The following is a 24,633-nucleotide window of genomic DNA, read 5'->3' on the forward strand; positions in this document are numbered from 1 at the left end:
GCTGCAATGCAAACACTGAGAATATAGCATGAGCAAATGACACAAGACGCACTCCAAGGAGAAGGGACCCAGCTGCCTCGTGGCAACTCTCAGTTCCCAGCAAAGCCACGCAACTGCCTCAACTTGCAGCCCTTTGGTCAACGTCCCCTATCAGTTAATGGACACAGTGTGGGACCTTCGACCGTCAGTGCCTGTTCTCCCCGCATCCCTATTCCACCTTCGGAGGGGCTGTCGGCTGCCGCTGATGGGCCCTGCCTTTCTCTCATCCATATATGATATAAATGGGGGAAATGCCGGGGACGGGAGAGGCGAGCCCAGGCCCCCAGCACCCACCTGTGACTTTATCGAAGTTCTTGTTGTTTATGATGATGCACTTGCCCATCTTGTCAAAATTCATGTTGTACTGATACGAAGGCACCTGGTCCCGGGTGGCCTTGGCTGATCGTTTTGGGCCATTTTTCTTCTTCTTACTGAGGAGACATAAAGGCCGTCAGGGCTGTGGATGAGGGCTGGACGGCAACAGGCTTGTGGTTTTTCTACTTGCCAAGAGGGCGGCACCAACTGTGCACAGAAGACCCGGGGTAGGCAGAGAGCTCTGTGATTGTCATGTTGAACTGCAGCAGGGCCCCCTGGTAGACTGGTTGAGATGCCAGAGGAATGCACATTAAACCAGCACGTGATGCCAGCAGTATGGCTACAGTGCAAAAAGAAGCAGAGCATCGGGCACCTGGAGCCATCGCACACCTTGCTGGCGGAAGTCTTTGTACACCCATCGTGGAAAACTGGTAGGAACTGCTTAAAGAGCACTCCCATGTCTCCCATGACAGAGCAGCTGCCCTGGGTAGGGCAGATGTGCCCACCGGAAGCCAGACCTACCCATGGTCATCGTGGCCTGTTTTACAACCCCGAGCAGGAGATGATGCAATGTCCACAGCAGATTGGACCAACTGCTGAGTCTCCATATAGTGAGACGCTAACAATGAGAATGAGTGAGCCATGAATGAAGCTCTCAAATAGAACACGGAGTGAAAGGTGCAGTACATAAAAGGATACAAAGGTTTAAAAACCGAATGCCTGGTGCCAGAAGCCTCGAGATGGTTTGCCTCATGGTGTAGGATTACAGACTAGGGACAAGAAGGGATACAGGAAGTTGGGTCACCTTCTGTCGGGTCGTTATATATGTGTGTCGGTTAGCAAGAATTTCTAAATGTAGACACTTTTCTAAGTGGGCATTATAATAATATTGAGATTCAAAAAGGAACCAGGCAAATGAAGAAAGTGGGGCCTTCCAACCTCCACCTGCCCTCCTCCCGTCCCCCCTCCCGTGGTCAGTCTACTGAAGTCTGGCTGCAGCCCCGCGGCAGGGGGACAGGGCATCCTGGCAGGGGAGCAGGAGGTGGCCTTGCTGGTCTCCTCCCCAGAGGGAGCTGCAGGAGGCAAGGGGTTTGATCTGTGCTGAAAATCTCTAAGTCCCCAAACAGCCAGAACGATGCCTGGGACACACCTGCTCTATGAACGGATGGAGTCTTATCCCCGCCCCTGCCTCCAAAGGCTATGGGGTGGGGTGTGGGGGGCATGGTCCAGGTCACCCAGCTGGAAACCTTAGACTTGCAGGGCACATCTCTAGAACCCCATGCCTGATGGCTGATTAGAGTGACCTGGGCCCTTATCGCATAGCGCTTCCCCAAGATTGGAAAAGCAAAGAGGAAGCTCAGCCGGTTCCAGACCCATGAGGGTCCCAGGGGTCTTTCACCAGAGTGCCACTGACTCCTTTGTTGGAGCTTTTCAGAATTCCCGAGTGGACTTGGCCTTGCCCCTGCCCCTGCCCTAGCTCAGTCCAAACTGATTCCTTGGGCTCCTTTTCCACTTCAGTATGACTTTATCCTGCACTCTTGAAGGTCGCATTTCTCCCGTGATGCCACCTTATTGTTAGGAGAGAAATATTCCCAGTCGGTTCTTCTGCCTCACGCAGCCCCACCCCACCCCACCCCACTCCCCCCCCCGCCTGTGTATGGTGCCAGGCGTGGCTTCACATCTCTGTCCCCAGCCAGCCAGAACCAAGGAGGGCTGGACGTGCAGGCACTCAGAGTTCTGCATCCATCCCACCCGGACACCTGGGCTGCTGAGTCACTGCCCCTAGTACAGTGCCAACTTCCTCTCCTGTGAAATGGAGCCAGTGGCATGCAGTGGGCACAGCCTTCTGTGACTGTCACAAAATGAGATGTGGTGGCAGCCGGTCCTCAGAGGATATGTGTGTGAGCAAAGCAGATATCTCCCTCTGCAATGTCAAGGACACGCCGTGCAGGCAGGACTAGGATTCATTTCCTTACTGCCGCCAACATCCTCTGTGCCTGTGTCTCACAGGGCCACAGACCCCCTGGTCTTCAACAGACACCTCTGACGGAGGGGGCAGGGGGCACAATCATACCCTTTTCCCCTCGAGTGGCAATAATGATTAGTATTCTTAGGCACTTACTACAATCTTGTTAAAGTTTTCATCCACTTGTATTGAACCCAAAGAGGAAGGCAGAAGAGTCGCAGTCCCCTTTAAAGCTGAGCAACAGTAGCTGGGGGCAGGGGCCAGTGGGGGCAGTGGGGAGGGAGGAGGAGTAAATGGGCAAGGCAGGCAAAACCCAGGCAGTGGAGGGCTGGCCAGCATCCGGTATCAGAATGCCGGTTCCAGTCCCTACTCCTCCACTCCGGATCCAGCTCCCTGCTAATGAGTCTAGGGAGGCGGCAGAAGATGGCCCAAGTGCTCGGGCCCCTGCCACCAAAGTGGGAGACCTGGAGGGAGCTGCAGGCTCCCAGCTGCAGACGGGTTGGGCATTTGGGGAGTGAACTGGTGGATGGAAGATCTCTCTCTCTCTCTCTCTCTCTCTGTTGCTCTATTAAAAAAAAAAAATTCAGGTAGTAGGGGCCTCAGAACAAGCAACTTGCCCCAAGACACCATCCCCTGTTTGGGCACCAGGACAGTGCCCAGGTGACCCTCCAGGGAAGTCCACTGAGCGATCCATCCCAGAATCTGTCTCTCCATGGGGACCTCCTGAATGTGGGAGCCTCCTAGGCTGCACTGGCAGTAGGCTCGAGAAAACAAAGGAACACTGGACAAGCCAAAACCCCAGTAGACCACAGCTGCGGTTTGCTCCTCGGCAAAAATGGGCCTAGTCTGGGCTTCTTCTGAGCCACTGGTTTTTGTCCAAAATCCACCACGAACCATGCCAATGAGGTTTCCCTGTCTGCCTTGGCCACTAGGTAGCTCAGTCAGGTTTGTACCCAGGGACCTCTGGCATTCTCTTTCTTTCTTTCTTTCTTTCTTTCTTTCTTTCTTTCTTTCTTTCTTTCTTTCTTTTTCTTTCTTAGAAAGTTTTTAGTTACTAAATATAAATTTCATAGTTACAGCTTTTGGAATATAGCGGTTCTTCCCCCCATACCTGCCCTCCCACCCCCAAACCATCCCACCTCCTACTCCTTCGCCCATTCCATTCTTCATTAAAATTCATTTTTAATTATCTTTATACACAGAAAGTCAACTCTATACTAAGTAAAGATTTCAACAGTTTGCACCCACACAGGCACACAAAGTATAAAGTACAGTTGAAGACTAGTTTTACTGTTAATTCTCATAGTACAACTTTTTAAGGACAGAGGTCCTACATGGGGAACAAGTGCACAGTGACGCCTGTTGTTGATTTATATATGATGTCAGTGATCACCTGAGGCTCTTGTCATGAGCTGCCAAGGCTATGGAAGCCTCTTGAGTCCACAAACTCTGACATTATTTAGACAGGGCCATAAGCAAAGTGGAAGTTCTCTCCTCCCTTCAGAGAAAAGTACCTCCCTCTTTGATGGCCTGTTCTTTCCATGGGGATCTCACTTACAGAGATCTTTCATGTAGGCCATTTTTTGCCACAGTGTCTTGGCTTTCCATGCCTGAGCCTGAGAGACTCTCATGGGTTTTTTAGCCAGATCTGCATGTCTTAAGGGCTGATTCTGAGGTCAGAGTGCTGTTTAGGGCATTTGCCATTCTATGAGTCTGCTGTGTGGCCTGGCATATACTTTCTTTATTAACCTTACTTCTAGCTCATAACATTGTTTTTTATTTTTATTTATTTGAGAGGCAGTCAGAGAGAGAGAGAGAGAGAGAGAGAGAGAGAGAGAGAGTGCTCCCATGACTGATTCACTCCCCAAATGCCCACCATGGCCAGGGCTAGGCCAGACAAAGCCAGGAGCCAGGAACTCAGCCTTGGTCTCCACCATGGGTAGCAGGGACTCAGCTACTTGAGTGCTCACCTGCTGCCCCTCATGAGGAACTTTAGCAGGACACAGCATCGAGAGGGGACACAGGACTTGCACCCAGGCACTTGGATGTGGAATGTGGGCCTTGCTGTGCTGGTGCTGTCTGGCCAGATAGCCTGTTCTCAGATCTGACTACAGAACGTGTACCACATTTCCTCCCAGTTCTAAACTTTACTGTGATTATACTCCTGTAGCCAAATCTTTGTCTTCATCCTATTTCCTTTTACTTTTTTATACTGTGAAATCCCTCTGTAAGGGGATAAATTCTTTAAAATTCTGGAGAAAAAAATGGTCCTAGTTATCACTGTTAGGAAGCAGTGTGTGGAAGTATTCTGAATCTACAGGATTCACAATACAGGAGCGTACTCTGTAGCTATTCCTGATTAGCACCTGCCACCTACGGGCCAGGAGCTTCGTAAAGCACTCCCATGTCCTCACAGCCGGGCTGCCTACGTGCAGATAAGGAAGCTCAAGTTCACAGCTGCAGTGCGATCCCTGCAGAGCCAGACGCATGGTGCGTGCTTCCTCCACTATACTGTTTGTTTTCTGAACAAACATGTCATCGGTGATAAGTTCAGAACGGGACTTCACGTATCTTCTAGGTCACTTTTGGGGAAGTCGGAATATAATCCACGACCTTTTTTAGTCTGTGTGCCCTGAGTCCCTGAAGCACACCCCGAAGACAGCTTCAGGATGGGCTTCATCCAGTGTTCTTGGAAGCTGTCCAAGAAAACACTAGAATGGGATGAAAGCAGAGAAAATCGAATAGGTAGAGTTCAACACATCAGCTGAACTCAAGCATTAGAGAAAGACTTCTGGGTCCTGCAGTCATGTAAGCCCATAAGAGAGGCAGTTAAGTCTGGCAAGTTTGAGGTCACAGCTTAAGCACTAAAAACCTCTGAGAGGTAGAAGCGTATCCTCTGCTCATGGATCTCCACAATGATATTCAAGTCATAAACAGCTGGATTTTTTTTTTTTTTTTTTTTTTTTGCATTGTAGCTGCCATTAGTTCATCCTTAGTGAAGAGCAAACCAAAAACACCGAGTATCTTTCATAAGAAAGACAGGCTTGGACATAAGTTACTGGAAAAATAAAAAGACCTGGCTTCTATCAGAATAAAATCTGGAAAAGTTAACTGGTTCAAAAAATACCAGAACACAATAGGGGAATAAAGACATACACATTAAAGAAAACAAGGCTGGTGGTTATGAAAAGTACCTTAAAACTGAATGTGAAATGTGAATCTTACTCCTGGTAAATATCTCAACAGGGTCTGAGGACCGTCTCCCTAACTAGCTGCCCCTACATTGAACTCTCATTTTGCAAAATGAATTTAGTATCTGCTTCCTCTTTCTGGACTTGAGGCATTCAATATTAATCTTTCCTTCCAACAAAAATAGCTTTTTGTTAATCTCAGGTCTTTCCGGACACACATCAGAGAGCGATTATCAACACAATCCCATTGAATTTAATAACTAAAAAGAGCCCCGGCCCCGGGAAACCCCTTCCAACAGCTTCACTTGGGGCAAGCCAGCCCCAAGGATCAGCCTAAAGGTAACTGGAGAGAGAAGCAAAGGAGAAATGCCTGCGGAGAAGATGTCACGAAGAAAGAGCCAGAAAGAAAAGGAAACCAATGTGGCTGCACATGGGCATCTTCTGCAGATCAGCCTGCCCCCTAACAACGTGAGGCTTGGGCTGCTTCTCACTCCTGGGCATCATCTCCCTTCCACTGTCACTCTCCTTTACAGACTACAGCGAGAGCCATCTCATTGGTAGAAACCGATTTCCTATCCCACCTCCGTAACCCTGTGGCCATTACTGATTGGTCCACAGGCTTCTGATCTCCACAGGCTGGGCCAATCAGTCCCCTTCCCTGGGAATTTGAGCACTAGAATTGAGAGGAAGATCCAGTCTCCCCAGGGCAGCTGAAAGAGAGCTGTTGGTAGTCACGTTGCACCACGTGGCCTGAGGAGCAAGACCACAGGCTGATACGAATGGCAAAGAAAGCCAACGGGTGAGAGAAACGCATGTGGGACAGACAAGGAGAGCAGGCAATGTTGAGATTCCTGTGTTCTGCCTTTTCCTGTAAAAATACAAACCCACTCCCAACCCTGCAACTTAAAATTCCATTCTAGAGTGCCCCAGGGCCCTGTGTTCTCCCCAGGCCTCCCTGACCCTGTTGCTGGCACAGGGTTCCCCTGTGCGGGCTCAGACCTGCTGGCACTGCTCATGGAAGATCAAGGGCAGGGCAGGACCCACCCCCGCCCTGCTGAGCTGGCAGCTGTCGATGGGGCCTGTGTACACAACAATCCCACTTCACTGGGCTCACTAGTGGCTCAGGCCAGGACCCCAGAAGACCCAAGCCACATCATCTCCTGACCTGAAGTCTCCCATCTCCTCCTCGCCGGCCTCCAGCTTCTTGCCTTGCCCTTAAGTTCTCTTCCAACATGAACTTTAAATAAACAAAAAGGATTAACCCAAGTAACATTAGTTCCCTGCTCAGAGCCGCCCAGTGGCTTCCCCATGTGCTGAGAATTCCAGAGTCCCGAGCACAGCCCACAGGGACCATACGACCGGCTGCTCCTCATCACTTCCCACTCTTTATTTCCCCGGCTCATCCCACGTCCAGAAAACCTTGCACTTGTCCAGCTTTGCGCATGCCTCAGGGCCTTTGCTCTTGCTATTCCCTCGGCCAGGCCTTCCCACAGCTCCAAGAATGAGGTCTCCCTCCTTCACCTGCATCTTCACCTTACACTTCTGCTCCCTGTCCTGTCCCTGCTTTAACTTTCTTTCTTTCTTTCTTTTTTTGACAGGCAGAGTGGATAGTGTGAGAGAGAGAGAGACAGAGAGAAAGGTCTTCCTTTTTGCCGTTGGTTCACCCTCCAATGGCCACTGCGGCCGGCACATCGCACTGATCCGAAGCCAGGAGCCAGGTGCTTCTCCTGGTCTCCCATGCGGGTGCAGGGCCCAAGGACTTGGGCCATCCTCCACTGCACTCCCGGGCCACAGCAGAGAGCTGGCCTGGAAGAGGGGCAACCGGGATAGAATCCGGCGCCCCAACCGGGACTAGAACCAGGTGTGCTGGCGCCGCAAGGTGGAGGATTAGCCTGTTAAGCCACAGCGCCGGCCCCTGCTTTAACTTTCGAATCACACCTTAGCACCTGGCCTCAAATTACGGAGCTATGGTCCAGTGTCTCCTGCTGGAATGCAAACTCTGGTTCAGCTACGAGACCAGTGCCTGGCACCCAGGAGGTGCTCCAGAGCAGTCCATGAGTGGAGGAAGTCTTTCATCCTGAGAGAATAGCACAGTGCAGCCCAGGGCAGATCAGCCTCAGCAGAGCTGCCGCCCCCTGTGGACCAGCAGGGCGCTTTGGGGCTGGCGACAGAAGGGGCACGTGGTGCGCCACCTCCACTTTGCCAATTCTGGTTGTGAAGCTGCTGCAGATAGGAGTTAGACACAAGCTCCAGCTCCAAGATCACATGTCAGAGGGAACTGACTGCTTTTTAACATGTATTTCCTTAGGGGCTGGCACTGTGGCATAGTATGCTAAGCCTCATAGGTGGCGCCAGCATCCCATATGGGCACAGGTTCACGTCCTGGCTGCTCCACTTCTGATCCAGCTCTCTGTCTATGGCCTGGGCAATCAGTAGAAGATGGCCCAAGTACCTGGGCCCCTGCACCCATGTGGGAGACTTGGAGTAAGCACCTGGCTCCTGGCTTTGGATCAGCCCCACTTTGGCCATTGTGGCCATTTGGGGAATGAACCAGTTGATGGAAGACCTTTTTCTCTGTCTGTAACTCTACCTTTCAAATAAGTAAAATCTTTAAAAAAAAAAAATTTCCTTTTGTTTACTTGAATAGCAAGGAGAGACACAGAAAAAGAGAGAGACATCTTCTATCCACTTGCTCACTCCCCAGATGCCTATGACCGTCCTGACCGGGCCAGGAGCCAGGAACTCCATGTGAGTAGCAGAAAGACAAGTACTTGGGCTGTCTGCTGCCTCCCAGGATGCACGCTGGCAGGAAGCTGGATCAGACGCAGAGGTGGGACTCACTCCCAGGCATGTGGATACAGGCTGCAGGCAGCCTAAGGGGCAGCCACAGGGCCCACCTGCCGCAGCTCCTGACGTCTGGGAGGGGTGAGCCTGGAGGCAGCCCTCCCTGGATGCCCTGCAGGACACAGGGCAGGTGTCCTTGCCCGAGTGCTCCTTCCATGGATGACCTCATGCTACTTGGGGACAGTCTGGGGCTTCCGCGTCTCCTTCCCTTTCTCTCCCTGCCTCTCTCACTTCCACCTGTGAACCTCACACCTTAGTTCAAAGAGCTGACTGGCAGCAGACCATCCAATCAGCGAGCAGGACTTGGGTGCACCGTGCCAGGGGGATGGGCCAGAAAGGGCCTTTAATAGGAATCACAAAATCACACAGGGACACTCTCCATGTTCCACTGTGGGTCATCTCCACAAATTGCGACAAGTATAAAAGAAAACACGTGGCCGGCGCCATGGCTCAATAGGCTAATCCTCTGCCTGCAGCGCCGGCACCCCGGGTTCTAGTCCCAGTTGGGGCGCTGGATTCTGTCCCGGTTGCCCCTCTTCCAGTCCAGCTCTCTGCTGTAGCCCGGGAGTGCAGTGGAGGATGGCCCATGTGCTTGGGCCCTGCACCCCATGGGAGACCAGGAGAAGCACCTGGCTCCTGGCTTCGGATCGGCTGCAGCGGCCATTGGAGGGCGAACCAACGGCAAAGGAAGATCTTTCTCTCTGTCTCTCTCTCTCACTGTCCACTCTGCCTGTCAAAAAAAAAAAAAAAGAGAGAGAGAGAGAGAGAAACACGTGCTACTTTCTAAGGGAAACTGAGAGGGAAAAATAGAGTCTTCAGACTGGCTCATATTTACAGAATGAGACACTTGAAGGACAGTGTCACACTCAAATCCAGCTGTGGGGCGGGGCCGCATGGGTCCAGACCTCCCCTGTCCCACATAGCTGTGTGACCATGGGCAAGTGACCCAACCTCTCTGGGCTTTTGGTTTCCTCCTTTGTAGGAACGACAAAATGCCAGCATGCACCTCGCAGTCTGTAGACAAGCGGATATTCACAATGCCCTGTGAGGCACGCCAATGTCATGGCCGTTACTGACGTTCTCATAATATTACCACTGAAGTGGTGACCTGGGCGACGGGGGCTGGAAGCAGGCGGCAGGCCAGAGTGGGGCTGTGAACTGTGACTGTGGATCTTCTTCCTTACGTGGGAATAAGTGAGATTTTCAAAATCTTAAACCAAAAAAAAAAAAAAAAAAAAAAAAAAGTACCACTTAACAGTTAAAAGTCGCTTGCTGCAAATGCATTTGACCTCTGTCCTGCTCAGAAGAGTGCCGGATTCTGATGGTTTTTGTGCTAGTGAAAAAAAGTCTCCCTGCACACCTCGTTTTCCTGTTGTCCATGGTGACTTTCCCCGGCCTTTCAAGCCCCTGGCTCCTCTATGTCTCAATAATCGCAATAAACACGGCCATCGTCCATGCCACTTTCCAGTCACTTGCTTCTGCAACATGTATTATCTCACTTAAACTCCATGCGCCTCCTGTGAGGTACCAACCCCATTCCACAGCGAAAGATTACATCAGCTGGTCCAAGATCAGAGCCAGAAAGGGCAAGAGCCTGGCTTGGAGATCTGAAGCCAACTCTCCTATGCTTTGGCATCTCTGTTAAAATTCAGATTCCCAGGCCTTGCCCTTGACCTAGAGAATGAGAGTCCCAGGCCCGGCCCGGGCATCTTCCTTGACATGCTCTGACGCTCTGAAGTCTGGGGGCCCTGGCCTGTGTGCCCGCTGTCTGGGCCCTCTTGGCGAGGACCTCCTGCTGCTGTCACTGCTCTCGTTTCAAGCCCCTTGGCTACGTGCAGAGGCCATGGAAGCAGAGATGTAGCCACGCACCCCCGTGCAGGGCAGAGAGCTCCAGCTCCCTCCACTGTGTCACACACTGCCTCACTGGCCCTGGGCCAGAAGGTCAATGAGACTTAGGGCTCTCAGGTCTCCAGGACTGACAGCTGAGTGTTAAGACTCAAATGACTGCCACGCCACCGCAGGCCGTGTCCTCTTGCACAGGGAGACCCCTAGGGCGCACAGTTAACTCCATCAGGGCGCAGGCTGAGGCCTGCTGCTTTGTGCCGGCCCAGCAGCTAATGAAGAGTTCCTGTCTGTTTGGAAACCAACCCCTGGAGCCAAGCAGATCATCAGACAAACAAGTGCGAGTGGGTGGGACCAGGGCTCCAGGGAGCCCGTGCTAATTAATTAGCCCACTGCAGAGGCGGCTGGCAAGGGTCTTTGGCCGAGGCTCAGCCCTGCAGGGTCTCCCAGAGACCTAAGCAGCTTTCCCAGATCCAGGTTACAAACTTCTTCAGCTGGGATCATCTGCCAGCGACCGGACTTTCTCAAAGCGGCTGCTCCCAGGTGCCTATGACCTTTCTGCAGAAGATGCTGGAAGCGGTGACAACCGCACTCACTCAGGCCCCACCAGGGCGGCTGAGGGTGTCAGGTGCAGGCCAAGGGTGGCGCGGTTTCCTCCCGCATCTGAGGGCAGCCCGCAGGGTGCAGGACCCCTGTCCGCTATTTCTTCGGCCGCCATGAAGAAGGATCCTGGACGGCTTGAGAGCCCTGTGTTCCGGATTCGCAGTCTTCATCCCAGGCATCCCGCCCAGTATGGAGAAGCAAAGACAAAGCCGACACAACTGGCCAGGCAGTTTTTCAGCCAGATTCTGCCACCTCCCCTTCCCAGCCCCGCCGGTTTCTGCCTCTGGTTCTCCTCCGAGGCTGAACCTGGCCTTGGCAAAGGCCTTTTGATTCCTCAATGAAAAGAAACACAAAATTCCCATCTTGGGACCCACCATCAAGCGCAAAGCCCGCGATAAGCCAGACCAGCGAAGTCTAAAGTGCTCAATCCTCTTAAGAGCTCGTGTGTCCCCCGATTGGCTGCAGAGTACAAAAATAAATTAATAAACGAATGAAGCTGGCCACCGACTCCGTGTGCTTACAGCCTAGCAAGAGCTCAGCAAACTCTCATCTCCAGGTGACACGGCTTAGGCACTGAACCAAGGTGTTCACTGAAGCGCAATGGGCAGGTAACCGGCGGAGCAAGCAGACCTCGCCGCTTCCCACCCCTCCTGACTGCCTCTCGGTGTCTACTTCCTCGCAAGTGTCGTTCCCAGGTGGGGGCAGATAAATGCGAATTTCTGCTAGGAACACAGGGAGCGGCCGCACCGATCGATCGATCGTCAGGAAGGAGCCCGGTCATTTCTCAGGCACGCGGTCATTTCTTGCGACCTCCAGTTTCACCGCAGCAGAGCCGAGAGTGAAAAACTGGCAGCCGAGGGCCAGTGCTGTGGCTCATTTGGTTAATCCTCCGCCTGCGGCGCCAGCATCTCATATGGGCGCCGGTTCTAGTCCCGGTTGCTCCTCTTCCAGGCCAGCTCTCTGCTGTGGCCCAGGAGGGCAGTGGAGGATGGCCCAAGTGCTTGGGCTCCTGCACCCGCGTGGGAGACTGGGAAGAAGCCCCTGGCTCCTGGCTTCGGATTGGCACAGTGCTGGCCGTAGTGGCCATTTGGGGGGTGAACCAACGGATGGAAGACCTTTCTTTCTGTCTCTCTCTCTCACTGTCTATAACTCTACTTGTCAAATAAAAAAAATTATAATAAAAAAAAAAAAGAAAAACTGGCAGCCAAAAACCAACTCAAGATGGATCAAAAGACTTACGTGTAAAGCTGGAATCTACTAGAAGACAACAGAGGGGAAATGCTTCGGGACACTGACCTGGGCAAAGGTTTTGTGACTGTGATCCCAAAAGCACAGAAAACAAAAGCGCAAATTGACAGGGGCTGGCTCTATCAGACTAGAAAGCTGCATAGCAAAGGGAACAACACAGGGGAGAGACAGCCTGCAGAATGGGAGAAAATACCTGCTAGCCACTCAGCTGACAAAGGGTTAATATTCAGATTATATAAGGAACTCAAACAGCTCAACACCAAAACATCCCTAAGTCATCCAATTTAAAAATGGGCAAATGATCTGAACAGTGCGCAAAAGGAAATAGAACAGGGCCAACAAGCACCCGAAAAAGGCTCACGTCACCCATCATCAGGGGAATGCAAATCAAACCACAGCCAGGCATCCGCACCGCCCAGCTAGAATGGTTATTATCAAGAAGATACAAAATAACAAATGCTGGGGAGGATGTGAGGCAGAGGGACCCTGCATACACACATCAGTACAGCCACCACGCAAAACCCAGTCCGGCATCCTCCAGAAAAGTAGCACTAGACCTGTGGTATGACCCAGCTGTGCCACTACGGATGTGCAGCCAAAGGAAATGCAATCAGTATGCCAAAGAGACATCTGCCTTGCACGCTCACTGCAGCCCTAGTCACGGGAGCCAAGCTCTGGAATCCACCCTGGGTGGACGGATACAGGAAATGTGGTCTCTGTACACAACGCAATATCAATTAGCCCCAAAAAGAAAGAAATTCTGTCATTCCCAGTGACAAGGACGGAACTGGAGAAGTAAATGAAGTCAGCCAGGCACAGAAAGGCAAAAAACCTCTCAAGTTCTCACTTTTAGGTGGGAGCTAAACTCTTAATCTCATAGAAATAAATAGAGTTGAGACCAGAACTATGGTTACCAGAGCCTGGCTGGGGGGAGGCACAGAGAGAAGATGGGGACGCGGCCCAGAACGAGGAAGAAGAGCACTAACTGAACCTTTTACAACAGCGAAGAGAGAGGACTCTAAGTATTCCCAGCACAATGACAAATATCTAAGGTGACAGATGGTTCTAGTACCTTGATTTGGTCATTACACATAGTATATAATGTACTGAAATGCCACACTGCATCCCATAAATACACAGTTATTATGTGTCAGCTGAAAATTAAATAAAAATAAAAATGACAACTAGGCTCTCAGGCAATTTATACAAAAAGGCCTCCCTAAGAAGCTACAGCAACAGGTACCTGAAAACAGGGTAGGAGAAAAACATTCTGTCTGCTTCCCAAGGAAGTGCAAAGGCACACAAAGGACTTGGGCATTCCACTCCGGGTGCAAGTGTAATTTTCCTCATCACTGGAGTGGATAAATACAGGTTTTATCCTCTTCCAGAGCCCCTGGGCTGCTGGAAACGTGAATTATGCCATTCTATATTTGGGAGGGAAGAGAAGCCTGCAAACCCACTCCTATTTATTTCTAGAACGTCTCTATGAATAGGATTCCCAGTAGCCCTCTGTGCCTGCAGACATTCATCAGCACCAAAGTAAACACAGCACCAGGCACACAGCTCCCCAGGGCTATGTCATTTGGAACTGGAGCTCTAGTTTTCGTAGCTGCTTTGTCTAAATATTTTCGGCATGATTCATTCATGGTTTCCGCGTCTCCGCAGAGGGCATCCCCACAGTCCTAACATACCAAAGCACGGGGTGAGACAGGGAGGAAAAGAAAGGGTAGGGGCAGTACCTAGGGTCTCCATCGGAAAGCAGCCCCCTGTGCAGCAGAACCAGGCTTCGCCCTGTGACGACGGGGAGCGAGTTTCCTTCTTCTCTGTAATAATAAAAACTCAACATGCTTGGCGCTCCGCGGGGCCCAGAACACTGGCACAGGCCACAGGCCCTGGAGGCCCGGGACTGAATCAGCAAGTGAGCTGCACGCTGGAGTTTTCCATAGGACCATTCAAACTCACTGGGACGGTCACACTGGCCTCCCCTTCTCTGCTGACCGGCAGAAATTCCCAGGCTCCACAGTGTTGCATTCCCCCAACCCCAGGACGGCTCCCTGGGGTCCAAAGGAAAGAAAAAAAAAAAAAAGAAAACAACCCAGCTACTTTCTACAAATGCACAGCCAGCAGCACAATCTTTAAGGGTGACATAGTGGAAAGAACAGGTGAATAGCTAGGCCCGGCACCCGAGCCCAGGGGAACAGCCTGTCACACAGCTGTGGAAAGTTGATGAGCACGCACACACGGCCCACCAACCAGAGGGCCCAGTCTACAAAAGGTGGCCGGACAGCTCACACAGGGACGGGAAAGTCACATGTAAGCAAATAACAAAGAGGAAGTGGAGTTCGTGGTGGATCACACGGTTCAGGTTCACCGGGTTATTATTATTATTTTTTTCCCACCTAAAGGTACTCAAACTAGCAACACAAACATGTGAAGTAGCAACACAAATATGCGAAGACAGAAGAGGGAAAGGCAGCAAGGCCCATACTTTTCAAATGAGACAGAGCACCAGTGTTGCAGGTGCCCTGCTTCAGCATGAGAACAGCAGTTCCTCCTCTTCCCCACCCCAGGGCTCTCAGGGCATCAAGGAAAACGTGAGCCCACACCAACCGAACACTCAGCAAACCGCGCAGGCACAGCAGCGCGTTCCTCAGTTTCCCGGCTCAGCGTCTTAGCCAGTGAGGGGTCCCAAGCCGGGGAAGCGTGTTGAGAACACCTGCTACCCCCGGCAAAGCTCCTCATTGGTCAGCCTCGACACTCTCTCTCAGGCACAGCTGGCACGGACATGGGGAAGCAATCCCCACTGGAAATGTGCTCAGTGCCCGCCCCTGGCAAAGTTTTAAGAGCACCTGTTCCTGAACACGTCTGTGTGTGTGTGTGTGTCTTGATCTCTCTCTTAAGCTCTCCTTCTCCCTCTTTTTCCTTCTTAGCCTTTTGCTTCTCGTCTGTTGGGTTTCCCCCAATAAACCCTTCCCCTTAAAAAAATGCTCTCAGGTGGAAGGGAGGCCCTGCCCCGAAACCTCCCTGCCTCCACATTTCCTTCTCCCCCTTGAAAAACAAACAGAAAGGGAAAGTGAAACCTCTATAATGAACATTGACAAGTGATTTTTTTATAGCATCCAGGAGAAATAAAGGGCAGAATTCTTAAAAATGCGTTAGCGGGGACCGGCGCTGTGGCATAGTGGGTAAAGCCGCAGCCTGCAGTGCCGGCATCCCATGTCGGTGCCGTTTCGATACTCTGCTTTACTTCCGATCCGGCTCTCTGCTGTGGCTTGGGATAGCAGTAGAGGACAGCCCAAGCGCTTGGGTCCCTGCACCTGCATGGGAGACCCGGAAGAAACTCCTGGCTCCTGGCTTCAGATTGGCTCAGCTCCAGCCGTTGTGGCCATTTGGGGAGTGAATCAGGGATGGAAGATCTTTCTGTCTCTCCCTCTCTGTAACTCTGTGTCTCAAATAAATAAATAAATCTTCAAATATATATGTATATTAAAAAAAGCCTTAGCTGACAGAGTTGAAGACACAGTGACTTGCGTGTATTGTGGCTGCAGGGTCCAGAATTCAGAACCACTAACAGGTCCAGTCTTCCTTCTTACACAAGCATCCCGTCCATCTTTCCCACGTCCCACCTGCAGCCTTGAAAGCTCACCACCACAGACACAAAGCCGCCAAGCTCTGGGTGCAAACAGGCAGTGCCACACCACACGCTTCTCACCGTATCACAGGATCGCTTGAGAACAGGCTACATCTCCACACTGCTCTCGGGGACTGGGCTGCCTTTTTACACCAAGAGTGTTTGAATTTGCCACGTGCTGCGGTCTGTCCCCACCGACACTCACGTGGGTGTTTACTTGTCAAGGTGGCGGGGCCTCGAAGAGGCACCTGCTGGGGAACGGACTAATGTAGTTCCTGAGGGACAGGTTAGTTCTCACGGGGGAGGGGGATAAGGCAGGTCACCAGACTCCCCTCCTCTCCACGCTCCCCTGCTTTCTGCCAGGTGAAGCGGCTGCAGGCCCTCCCCAGAAGATGAGAAGAGGGGCAGTGGTTCAGACGTCACTTGGGACCCCTGCATCCCACAGCAGAGTGCCGGGATTCAAGTCCCAGCTCCGCTTCCAATTCCAGCTTCCTGCCAATGTGCGCCCTGGGAGGCGGCAGGTGATGACTCAAGTAGGTGGATCCCTGCCACCCACATGGAAGACCTGGACTGAGTCCTGGGGATCCCTGCCACCCACGCAGGAGACCTGGACTGGGTTCTAGGCTCTCAACTTTGCCCTGGCCATTGTGACAATGAAGCAGAGGACAGGAGCTCTGTTTCTCTTTCTATGCCTCTGAAATAAAACAAAAATAAATGGGTAAAATGCAATGAGAAAAGGAGCTAACATATACAGACTTTAAAAAAAAAATGCCAAGGGCCGGCGCCATGGCTTAACAGGCTAATCCTCCGCCTTGTGGCACCAGCACACCGGGTTCTAGTCCCGGTTGGGGCGCCGGATTCTATCCTGGTTGCCCCGCTTCCAGGCCAGCTCTCTGCTGTGGCCCGGGAAGGCAGTGGAGGATGGCCCAAGTGCTTGGGCCCTGTACCCGCATGGGAGACCAGGAGAAGCACCTGGCTCCTGGCTTCGGATCAGCGAGATGCGCCGGCCGCGGCGACCATTGGAGGGTGAACCAACGGCAAAAAGGAAGACCTTTCTCTCTGTCTCTCTCTCACTATCCACTCTGTCAAAAAGAAAAAAAAAATGACAAGAAGACACCACTGCTCTTTTCTCGGACTTCCCAGCTCTCAGAACCACGGTAAAACAGAGCGCCACTCTTCCTGAGTCACCCAGTCTCAGGCACCGAGTTACAAGAGCAGAAAACACATGCGCCCCCTAACACCTGCTTACTGGCCTCACTCTCACGCCTTTTCTTCTCATCTCAGTATTTCCCCCCCAGAAGGGCTGGCACCTGCAACCACCACAGGTATGCCACACAGGTAGCAGCTACCGCCTCATCCGGCCTGGACCATCTGGATGGTGCACGGGTCCCTGCTCCCGCAGCCTTCACGTGGCCCCATTCGTCAGCAAGTCCACGGCCAGTCCTGCCGGAGCAGCCGGAGCTGTGCACGTGCAACCACTTCGCGGATGGGAGGTGTGAACTCTACTAACCCACGTGGTGGGAGAAACCTCCGGCTCCTTGGGTGGACTGAAGTGGCTGAACAACTCGGTGCCACCACAGCTGTAGGTGGTGGCGGATAGAGAGGGGAGCCCAGGACTGGGTGACTGCAGTCAGGCACTTTACCTCTCTGGTCTTTGCTCTCCTTGATCACGGTAGAGAGGAATTAGATCCACTACATTTTAGGGGGTCTTCCAGGCTTCCCAATACGATGCTACAGTTTCTTCCTCGGGGGCACTGTGCACTGTTCTGGAAGTAGAGTCACTGTAGTTCTCATGCCAATCTGCTGGACAGGTGTCCATCTCCCCATCACGCAGGTGCAGACAGGGGTTCACACAGTCACGTGACTCTACTTTCAACGCTAGAGCGGGAGGCAGGGCCAGGATCCGAACCCAGGGACGCAACTCTGCCACTGCTGTCACCCTGCCTCAAGTACAGCGCCTTTGCGCCTTCCTCGGGGGGCCAGGCAGCCAGGCCCCTGGAGGCGGGCTGTGAAGCCTCCCTTCACTAAAAAGGGAGCATCGTGGGAATGTGCTAACGTGGCTGCTCTGTTCTTGTTCCAAACGCTGCTTCCTCTGCAACGCTTGCCTGGCCTCTCCGGATGCCCAGGCAGGCCACCCGATCCTACGTGCAGCTACACACACGAGCCATGTTTCCTAGGGACCGCTCTCCCCATGGTGCGCACCGGTGGAGGAGCTCAAGCTGCAACCCAGGAGAAAGCCGGACGACCCAGAGGCGTTTGTTAGACGCCCTCCCCGGGGTCGAAGGCGACGGCTGGGAAACAGTTGCGGCCCAGGATGAACCCGGGCGATCTGAGCTGGTGCCAGAGAAATAAGGGGCTGAGCATATTTTGAGAAGGAGCCTTTCCTCCAGCCCCCCTCCCTCGAGGAACCAGAGGATAAACCCAGCCCCAGGCCAGACGCACCGGACCCGCGGAGGCCCCGCAGGAATCTGAGCCTGTGTGAAATCTCTTCCCTGTTTTCTCAAGTTCTGACCTCGAGCAGCGCTCAGCAGGAGCCCCAGCTCACAGCGTCCAGGCTGCTGGGCAGGGCTCCTGCTGTCCTGTGCTGTGAAGACCAAACCTCCCCCACCCAGGGGCTTCCACTCACGGTCCCAGACGGCCCTGGCCTGACCACCTGGCCCCAACCCCCTCTTCCCATCCCCAGTGTCTGTTCAACAATTCAACTGCTCCTCTGGTCTTTTCTTATCCTCCCAACCCCTCCCCCAACCTTGCACAGTAACAAGGCTATATTCTACAATTCAGAAATCAGTTATTATTTTCTGTGGCTGTGTCTAGGCATTTGATTAAAAACTTGACTTTATGTCCCGGGGCAGGGACCACAAGGGCTAATTCAGGTGGTGGGGAACCTGTGCCGGGTGCTCGAAGGGTCCTTTTACATGCAGAGCGCGCCCTCTGCAGGTGCACCTATGACATGACACCTCAATAAACAACAGCTGGTGGTCAAGGTGGACTGTGCTCAAACTGCTTTTATCTCATCTAAAAAATCTAAATACTAATTTCAAACCACCTTGCATATTTTCCTTTGTGCTTGTCCATGTTTTCCAAATGCTCTTCAATAATCATAAAATTAAAGCATTTTAATACACACACACGGTCTTCATAAAGTTCATGAAACATGGGTATCACGACAAAATTATGCATGGACTTCAAAACATTTTTTGCAACAAAACTTGCCTCTTAATCCCATCTTTCATGAGCACCCTCATATTTAAGAAAGGTGAATTAATAAGCAGGAACCCTCTGCGACCTTCCGGCGGCTGCATGGCAATCAGACAGTGCTGCCCTGCCACCTAGTGGCAGTGAGACAACACGGCCAGGACCAGGCAACCCCTGCGATGCCTGGGCTCTGGCAGAGACTGATACCCGTTTCTCAGAATCTTGACTCGCAGTCGGCTCCATCAGAGACCGGCAGAGGGCGCTGCTGCCTCCTCCACGGGGTCCCACGCACACCGCATTTCTGGCTGCGGGATTCGAGGTGCCCGAGACCGCATCCCCTCCCGGACCGGCACGAAACAGGGAGCCGTCGGTGCCTCATTTCGGGTCACCCCCGTGAGCTGCACTGCTGTGCGCACCCAGGCCCAGGCGTTGTCATATGGGCGGGGCGCCCGGCCGGCTGGGGCGCGGGCCACGCTGTGGATCGGTAACCGAGACGCCGCCCACGGGTCGCCCCCTGGAAACCCGGTTAATCTGGTTTCCAGCTGCAGCCCTGGGCCCTAGCACCTGGGACACAGAGGCGGCGGCATCAGGGTGGCCGCAGCTCGGCGGGACAGGCAGGTGCAGGCAGGTGCAAGTCCTGGTTCGAAGGACTCACCCTCCGCCTTGTGTCAGACACAGACATCTAGCACATGAATGAAGCAGTGAACTAGGGACCAAAGACCACATCTGGAGCCAGGGACACTTCACCGGATGGCAAACCTTCGTCTCACTACAGTTAAAACATGGGAGGGGACCAGTACCCTACGTTTTAAGGGTTTGCCCCTAATGCTCACGGAACTTTATGCAGATTGATTTCCTCAGGTGGGAGGCTAGGCCACCCTTGATTCATGGACAGTCAGGTGCCTGGAGAAGGCAGAGGAAATAACCCACGAACACTTCACAACCCGGAAGAATAAGATATTAAGTTGCCAGCTATAGCTCATCATTGTTCAGCAGTTCAACAAGCATGCCTCATACATCAAATACCTTTAAACAATTCCAGAAAGTGGAATTTAACAAATACTTTGCAGGGCTACCTGTTTATTTAGTTTGTAAAGATCTATTCATTTATTTGAAAGGCAGAATGAGACACACACACACACACAGAGAGAGAGAGAGAGAGAGAGAGAGAGAGAATGAGAATCTTTCATCCACTAGTTCACTCCCAAATGGCCTCAACAGCTAGGGCTAGACCAGGCCAAAGCCAGAAGCCAGGAGCCAGGAGCTCCATCGCAGTCTCCCACGTGGGTGCAGGGGCCCAAGCACTTGGGTCACCTTCTGCTGCCTTCCCAGGCCATTAGCAGGAGGCTGGATTGGAAGTGGTGCAGCCAGGACTTGAACAGATGCTCCCATATGGGATGCGGGTGTTGCCAATGGAGGCCTCACCTGCTGCACAGCGCCAGCCCCTTACTGTTTACTTTGAAAATGTGAAGCTTCACATGGACATCAACCAGGCCATGAAAAGGGAACCAAAGGGAGGAGATCAGCCAGGCTTATCTAACTTCCCGAAGAAGGTAGAGGGGAGGGGCAGGGGCTTGGTGCAGGGATCAAGATGCAGCTCAGGACCCCCACACCCTGTACTGGAGCACCTGGGTTTGGGTCCTGGCTCCCAGCTCCCCCTGGGAGGCAGCGGGTGATGGCTCAAGTACCTGAGTCCCTGCCACCCCTGTGGGAGACATTTTTTTTTAAGCTTTATTTATCTATTTGAAAGGCAGAGAGTTAGAGAGGCAGAGGCAGAGGGAGAGAGAAGTCTTCCATCCCTGGTTCACTCCCCCAGATGACCACCACATCCAACGCTGCGCTGATCCAAAGCCAGGAGCCAGGAGCTTTTTCCAGGTCTCCCACGTGGGTGCAGAGGCCCAAGCCCTTCCTCTACTGCTTTCTCAGGCCATAGCAGAGAGCTGGATTGGAATAGGAGCAGCCAGGACTAGAACTGGTGCCCATATGGGAGGCCGGCACTGCAGGTGGTGGCTTTACCTGCTGTGCCACAGTGCAGGCCCTGGGAGACCTGGCTTTGACCTAGCCCAGCCCTGGCTGTTGCAGGCTTATGAGAGTGAAGCAGTAGGTGGGATCTCTCTGACTCTCTGCTTTTCAAATAAATAGCATTTTAAAAAGAAAGGATTGCCAGCGCTGCGGCTCACTAGGCTAATCCTCCGCCTTGCGGCGCCGGCACACCGGGTTCTAGTCCCAGTCGGGGCACCGGATTCTGTCCCGGTTGCCCCGCTTCCAGGCCAGCTCTCTGCTGTGGCCAGGGAAGGCAGTGGAGGATGGCCCAAGTGCTTGGGCCCTGCACCCACATGGGAGACCAGGAGAAGCACCTGGCTCCTGCCTTCAGATCAGCGTGGTGTGCCGGCCGCAGCGCGCCAGCTGCAGCGGCCATTGGAGGGTGAACCAACGGCAAAGGAAGACCTTTGTCTCTCTCTCTCTCTCACTGTCCACTCTGCCTGTCAAAAAAAAAAAAAAAAAGAAAGGATTTAAAGTGGAAAAAAAACCCGTGCCATCGCCTATATCTAATGATTGTGAAATACTGGGTCTTTGAGGCTGTGGTCTTCAAGCAGGGTACTCATGGACTTTCCACGGGGTGCAGACACACACGACTTGAAGGGAACAAACGAGCAGACCCTCAACTTCCATTTTAATTTTTTCCTAAAACTGGTCTGAGACACCACATCCACTTCCTATTCTCCCATCTCCTTCTGTGCACAAGGAAGGCAGACTTTTGTACCTGCCCTGCACCTGACCCATGCGGTCCCAGACCCCAGGTCATGTAACCTGGTCAGGTGAGATGTCCTGAGTCCCTCCTGTCTAAGGAGGAGGAGTATGGTACACGTGGGCACATGTGCGCCACACGGGGCTGTTCCAAATTCAGTTACTTACGTGTGTGTACATGCATATACACACACATGCACATACCTATGTACACACACATGCACATACCTTACAGAATGGAATGGGAGTGCTGATGGCGCTCATTTAATGACCTTGATCTTCATCCCGACGATTCCCAAATATTTTATTTCATTGCTGCTTAGCTAGGGAACCGTGATGACAACACGAACGACGACTCCGGGAGGTAAATCAGGGCTGTGTTTTTGCCCCTCTGTCCCTCCCTCCCTCCTCTCTCATCCGTCCACTCATCCAGCCAAGAATGAGGACTTGGAATCTGGAAACAAGGCGAGGGACACAGGATGCCCGATCACACGTTTCTGGAACTGCAATGCGCAATCAGACCTTGCCTGGGAGAAAGCATTGGGGCGGCCCAGAGGCTCCACACGGGGGCTCTGCCGGCCAGACCACACAGCCGACAGCAGCTGTGAGAGCAAGGTCTCTACAGAAGCACAAAAAGGCTATTGACTAATGATGACTACTGCCTCTTCAGTGATCCTCCTCCGGGGCTGTTTTCAGTGACACAGGTTGCCTCTAAGTAAAAGGGCCACAGGTTTAATAAACGATTGGTTCAAAGTCTGCGTATAGCCTTTATGGTGTCCTTCCCAGAATCTGAAAAAATTAACATCTTTAAGGGCTGAACAGCAGTCCCTTTTGTAAGTCTGGTAATTTCCAAGTCTTTGGGCTGGTGTTGTGGCACAAGGAGCTAAGGTACCACCTGCAACGCTGGCCTCCCATAGCTGAGCTGCTGTTTCAGGTCCCAGCTGCTCCGCTTCTGATCCAGCTCCCTGCTAAAGCATACCTGAGAGGCAGCGAGGATGGTCCAAGTCCTTGGACTCCTGCCACTCACATGGGAGACCCAGGTGGAGTTCAGGGCTCCTGGCTTCGGCCTGGACCAGCCCCGGATGTGGCAACCATTTGAGCAGTGAACCAGCAGAGAGAAAGGTCGTTCTGTAGCTTCTTATCATTCTGCCTTTCACATAAATAAATCTTTAAAACAATTTTTCCAAGTCTCTACTTTCAATACAACTGAAAAAGGACATACTTGAGTTGTTATTCTTGGTACAAAATGCAGGAGGAATTTAAAGAACTAAGTGACATAATTATAACAAAACTCCTACCTACCATCCCATGAATTAATTAATGATTTCTCAGTGCTTTTATCTCTAAAAATGAGAAACTGAAAAAAAAAAAGAGCCAGTATTGAACTCTTTCTCATTCCAGCAATAAGCATTATTGTTCATTTATTTAGAAACTTTCTAAAAGCCCATTCTTTCCATTATCAGTTGTAATTTCAATTAAAAATTTTTTCAAGATGTATTTATTTATTTATCTGAGACACAGAGTTACAGACAGAGAGAGGGAGAGACAGAGAGAGAGGTCTTCCATCCGATGGTTCTCTCCCCAGATGGCCACAAAGGCCAGACAGAGCTGGGCCAATCTGAAGCCAGGAGCCAGGAGCTTCTTCCTGGACTCTCACGTGGGTACAGGAGCCCAAGCACTTGGGCCATCTTCCACTGCTCTCCCAGGCCATTAGCAGAGAGCTGGATCAGAAGAAGAGCAGCCAAGACACGAACTCGTGCCCATGTGGGATGCTGACGCCATAGGTGGAGGCTTAGCCTACTACACCACAGCACCAGCCCTACAATTAGAAAAATTTTATACCAGTGATTGATTAATGTTTATTTACATTAGCTGTGAATTAACAACAGCTGAAAGAGTACCTTAGCCTAGGGGAAACTGAACACTTGATACCTGGGAAAATGCCTTTCAATGTATAGACACCCACATTCACATGTGAATATGTTACAGAGTTATATGAGATGTGATCAAAGAAAGGTTTTCAAATAACTCAACCCATAACATTAGAAGAAAATAAATAAAATAATAGAACAAAAAACAAAAATGAGCTCCGGGGAGAAAAGAGACAAAATAAAACTTCTAGCTATTAAAGGAGAGTTCTTTGTGTATTTTCTTTTAAATTATTTTTCATTTGAGATGGGGGGGCCCAAATGGCCAGGAGTTGGGAATTCAATCCAGGCTCCTATGTGAGTGGCAGGGATCCAACTAGTTGAGCTACGACCTGCTGCCTCCCAGGGTGTGTGTTAAGCCGGAACCTATCTCTGGACAGCATCTGGGTCTGGAACCCAGGGACTCCTCCCTGGGACGTGGGCCGCTCCCTTGATGTCTTAGTGGCTGTGCCAAATGCCAGCACCTCCTGTGCTTTTTGCAGTTGCTTTTTTTTTTTTTTTTTAATAAAGGTGGTTATAAAATCACGATGGATTTAGAGTCCACAGAAAACATTTAAAGAAATGATTTGTCAGTGTCAGTATTCACATCACACCATTCATTTTTCCCAATTTCTGGGAAGCATGAAAATCACTTTGCCTGACTTATGAAATCTCTCTCGAACAGTTTCTGTTTCTCTTTTACTTAGGGATGACTTGGCTCAACCCGGGTACTCAACAAGGGCCGGGAGAAATGAAACACAACACCCTTTGGCACCCGATTACAGCTTGATTCCTGGAAATTGTCTGTGCCACCTTCAGACCCACAGGGGAGGCAGAGTTTTACAGGCCAGGTCCTGGGCTGCTTAGGCCAAGAATCGTCAAGACCATGGCTCCCAGGGGCTTTCCCTGGGCAGTGGATTGGCCTGGCCCAGCTGAGCTCATGGTACTGGAAAGTTCCAGGAGTTGAAATGTATTTTCTGGTCATTTCACTCAATATTCTTGGCCCTAAGTGGCTCAAGACCCTAAATGGAGGCCAGTGGAATTTTGGTTGTTGGGGTCTTCCGCTTTTCTAAGTCCTACCTGGGATGATATAGCCCAAGCGGT

At 51.8% G+C, this 24,633-nt stretch overlaps 1 protein-coding gene across 4 annotated transcripts in view; it reads right to left on the reverse strand.

Annotated features, from left to right (window-relative positions):
• Positions 1-24,633, reverse strand: part of CASP7 (caspase 7) — a 43,357-nt gene that overhangs the window by 13,286 nt on the left and 5,438 nt on the right. For all 4 annotated transcript variants that reach the window (XM_062213891.1, XM_062213888.1, XM_062213889.1 and 1 more), the window contains exon 3: positions 334-470. In XM_062213891.1, the coding sequence (XP_062069875.1) occupies positions 334-470 (137 nt within the window). The remainder of the gene's footprint in view (positions 1-333; positions 471-24,633) is intronic.

The sequence above is a fragment of the Lepus europaeus genome, chromosome 17, assembly GCF_033115175.1.
Source record: "Lepus europaeus isolate LE1 chromosome 17, mLepTim1.pri, whole genome shotgun sequence".
NCBI lineage: Eukaryota > Metazoa > Chordata > Mammalia > Lagomorpha > Leporidae > Lepus > Lepus europaeus.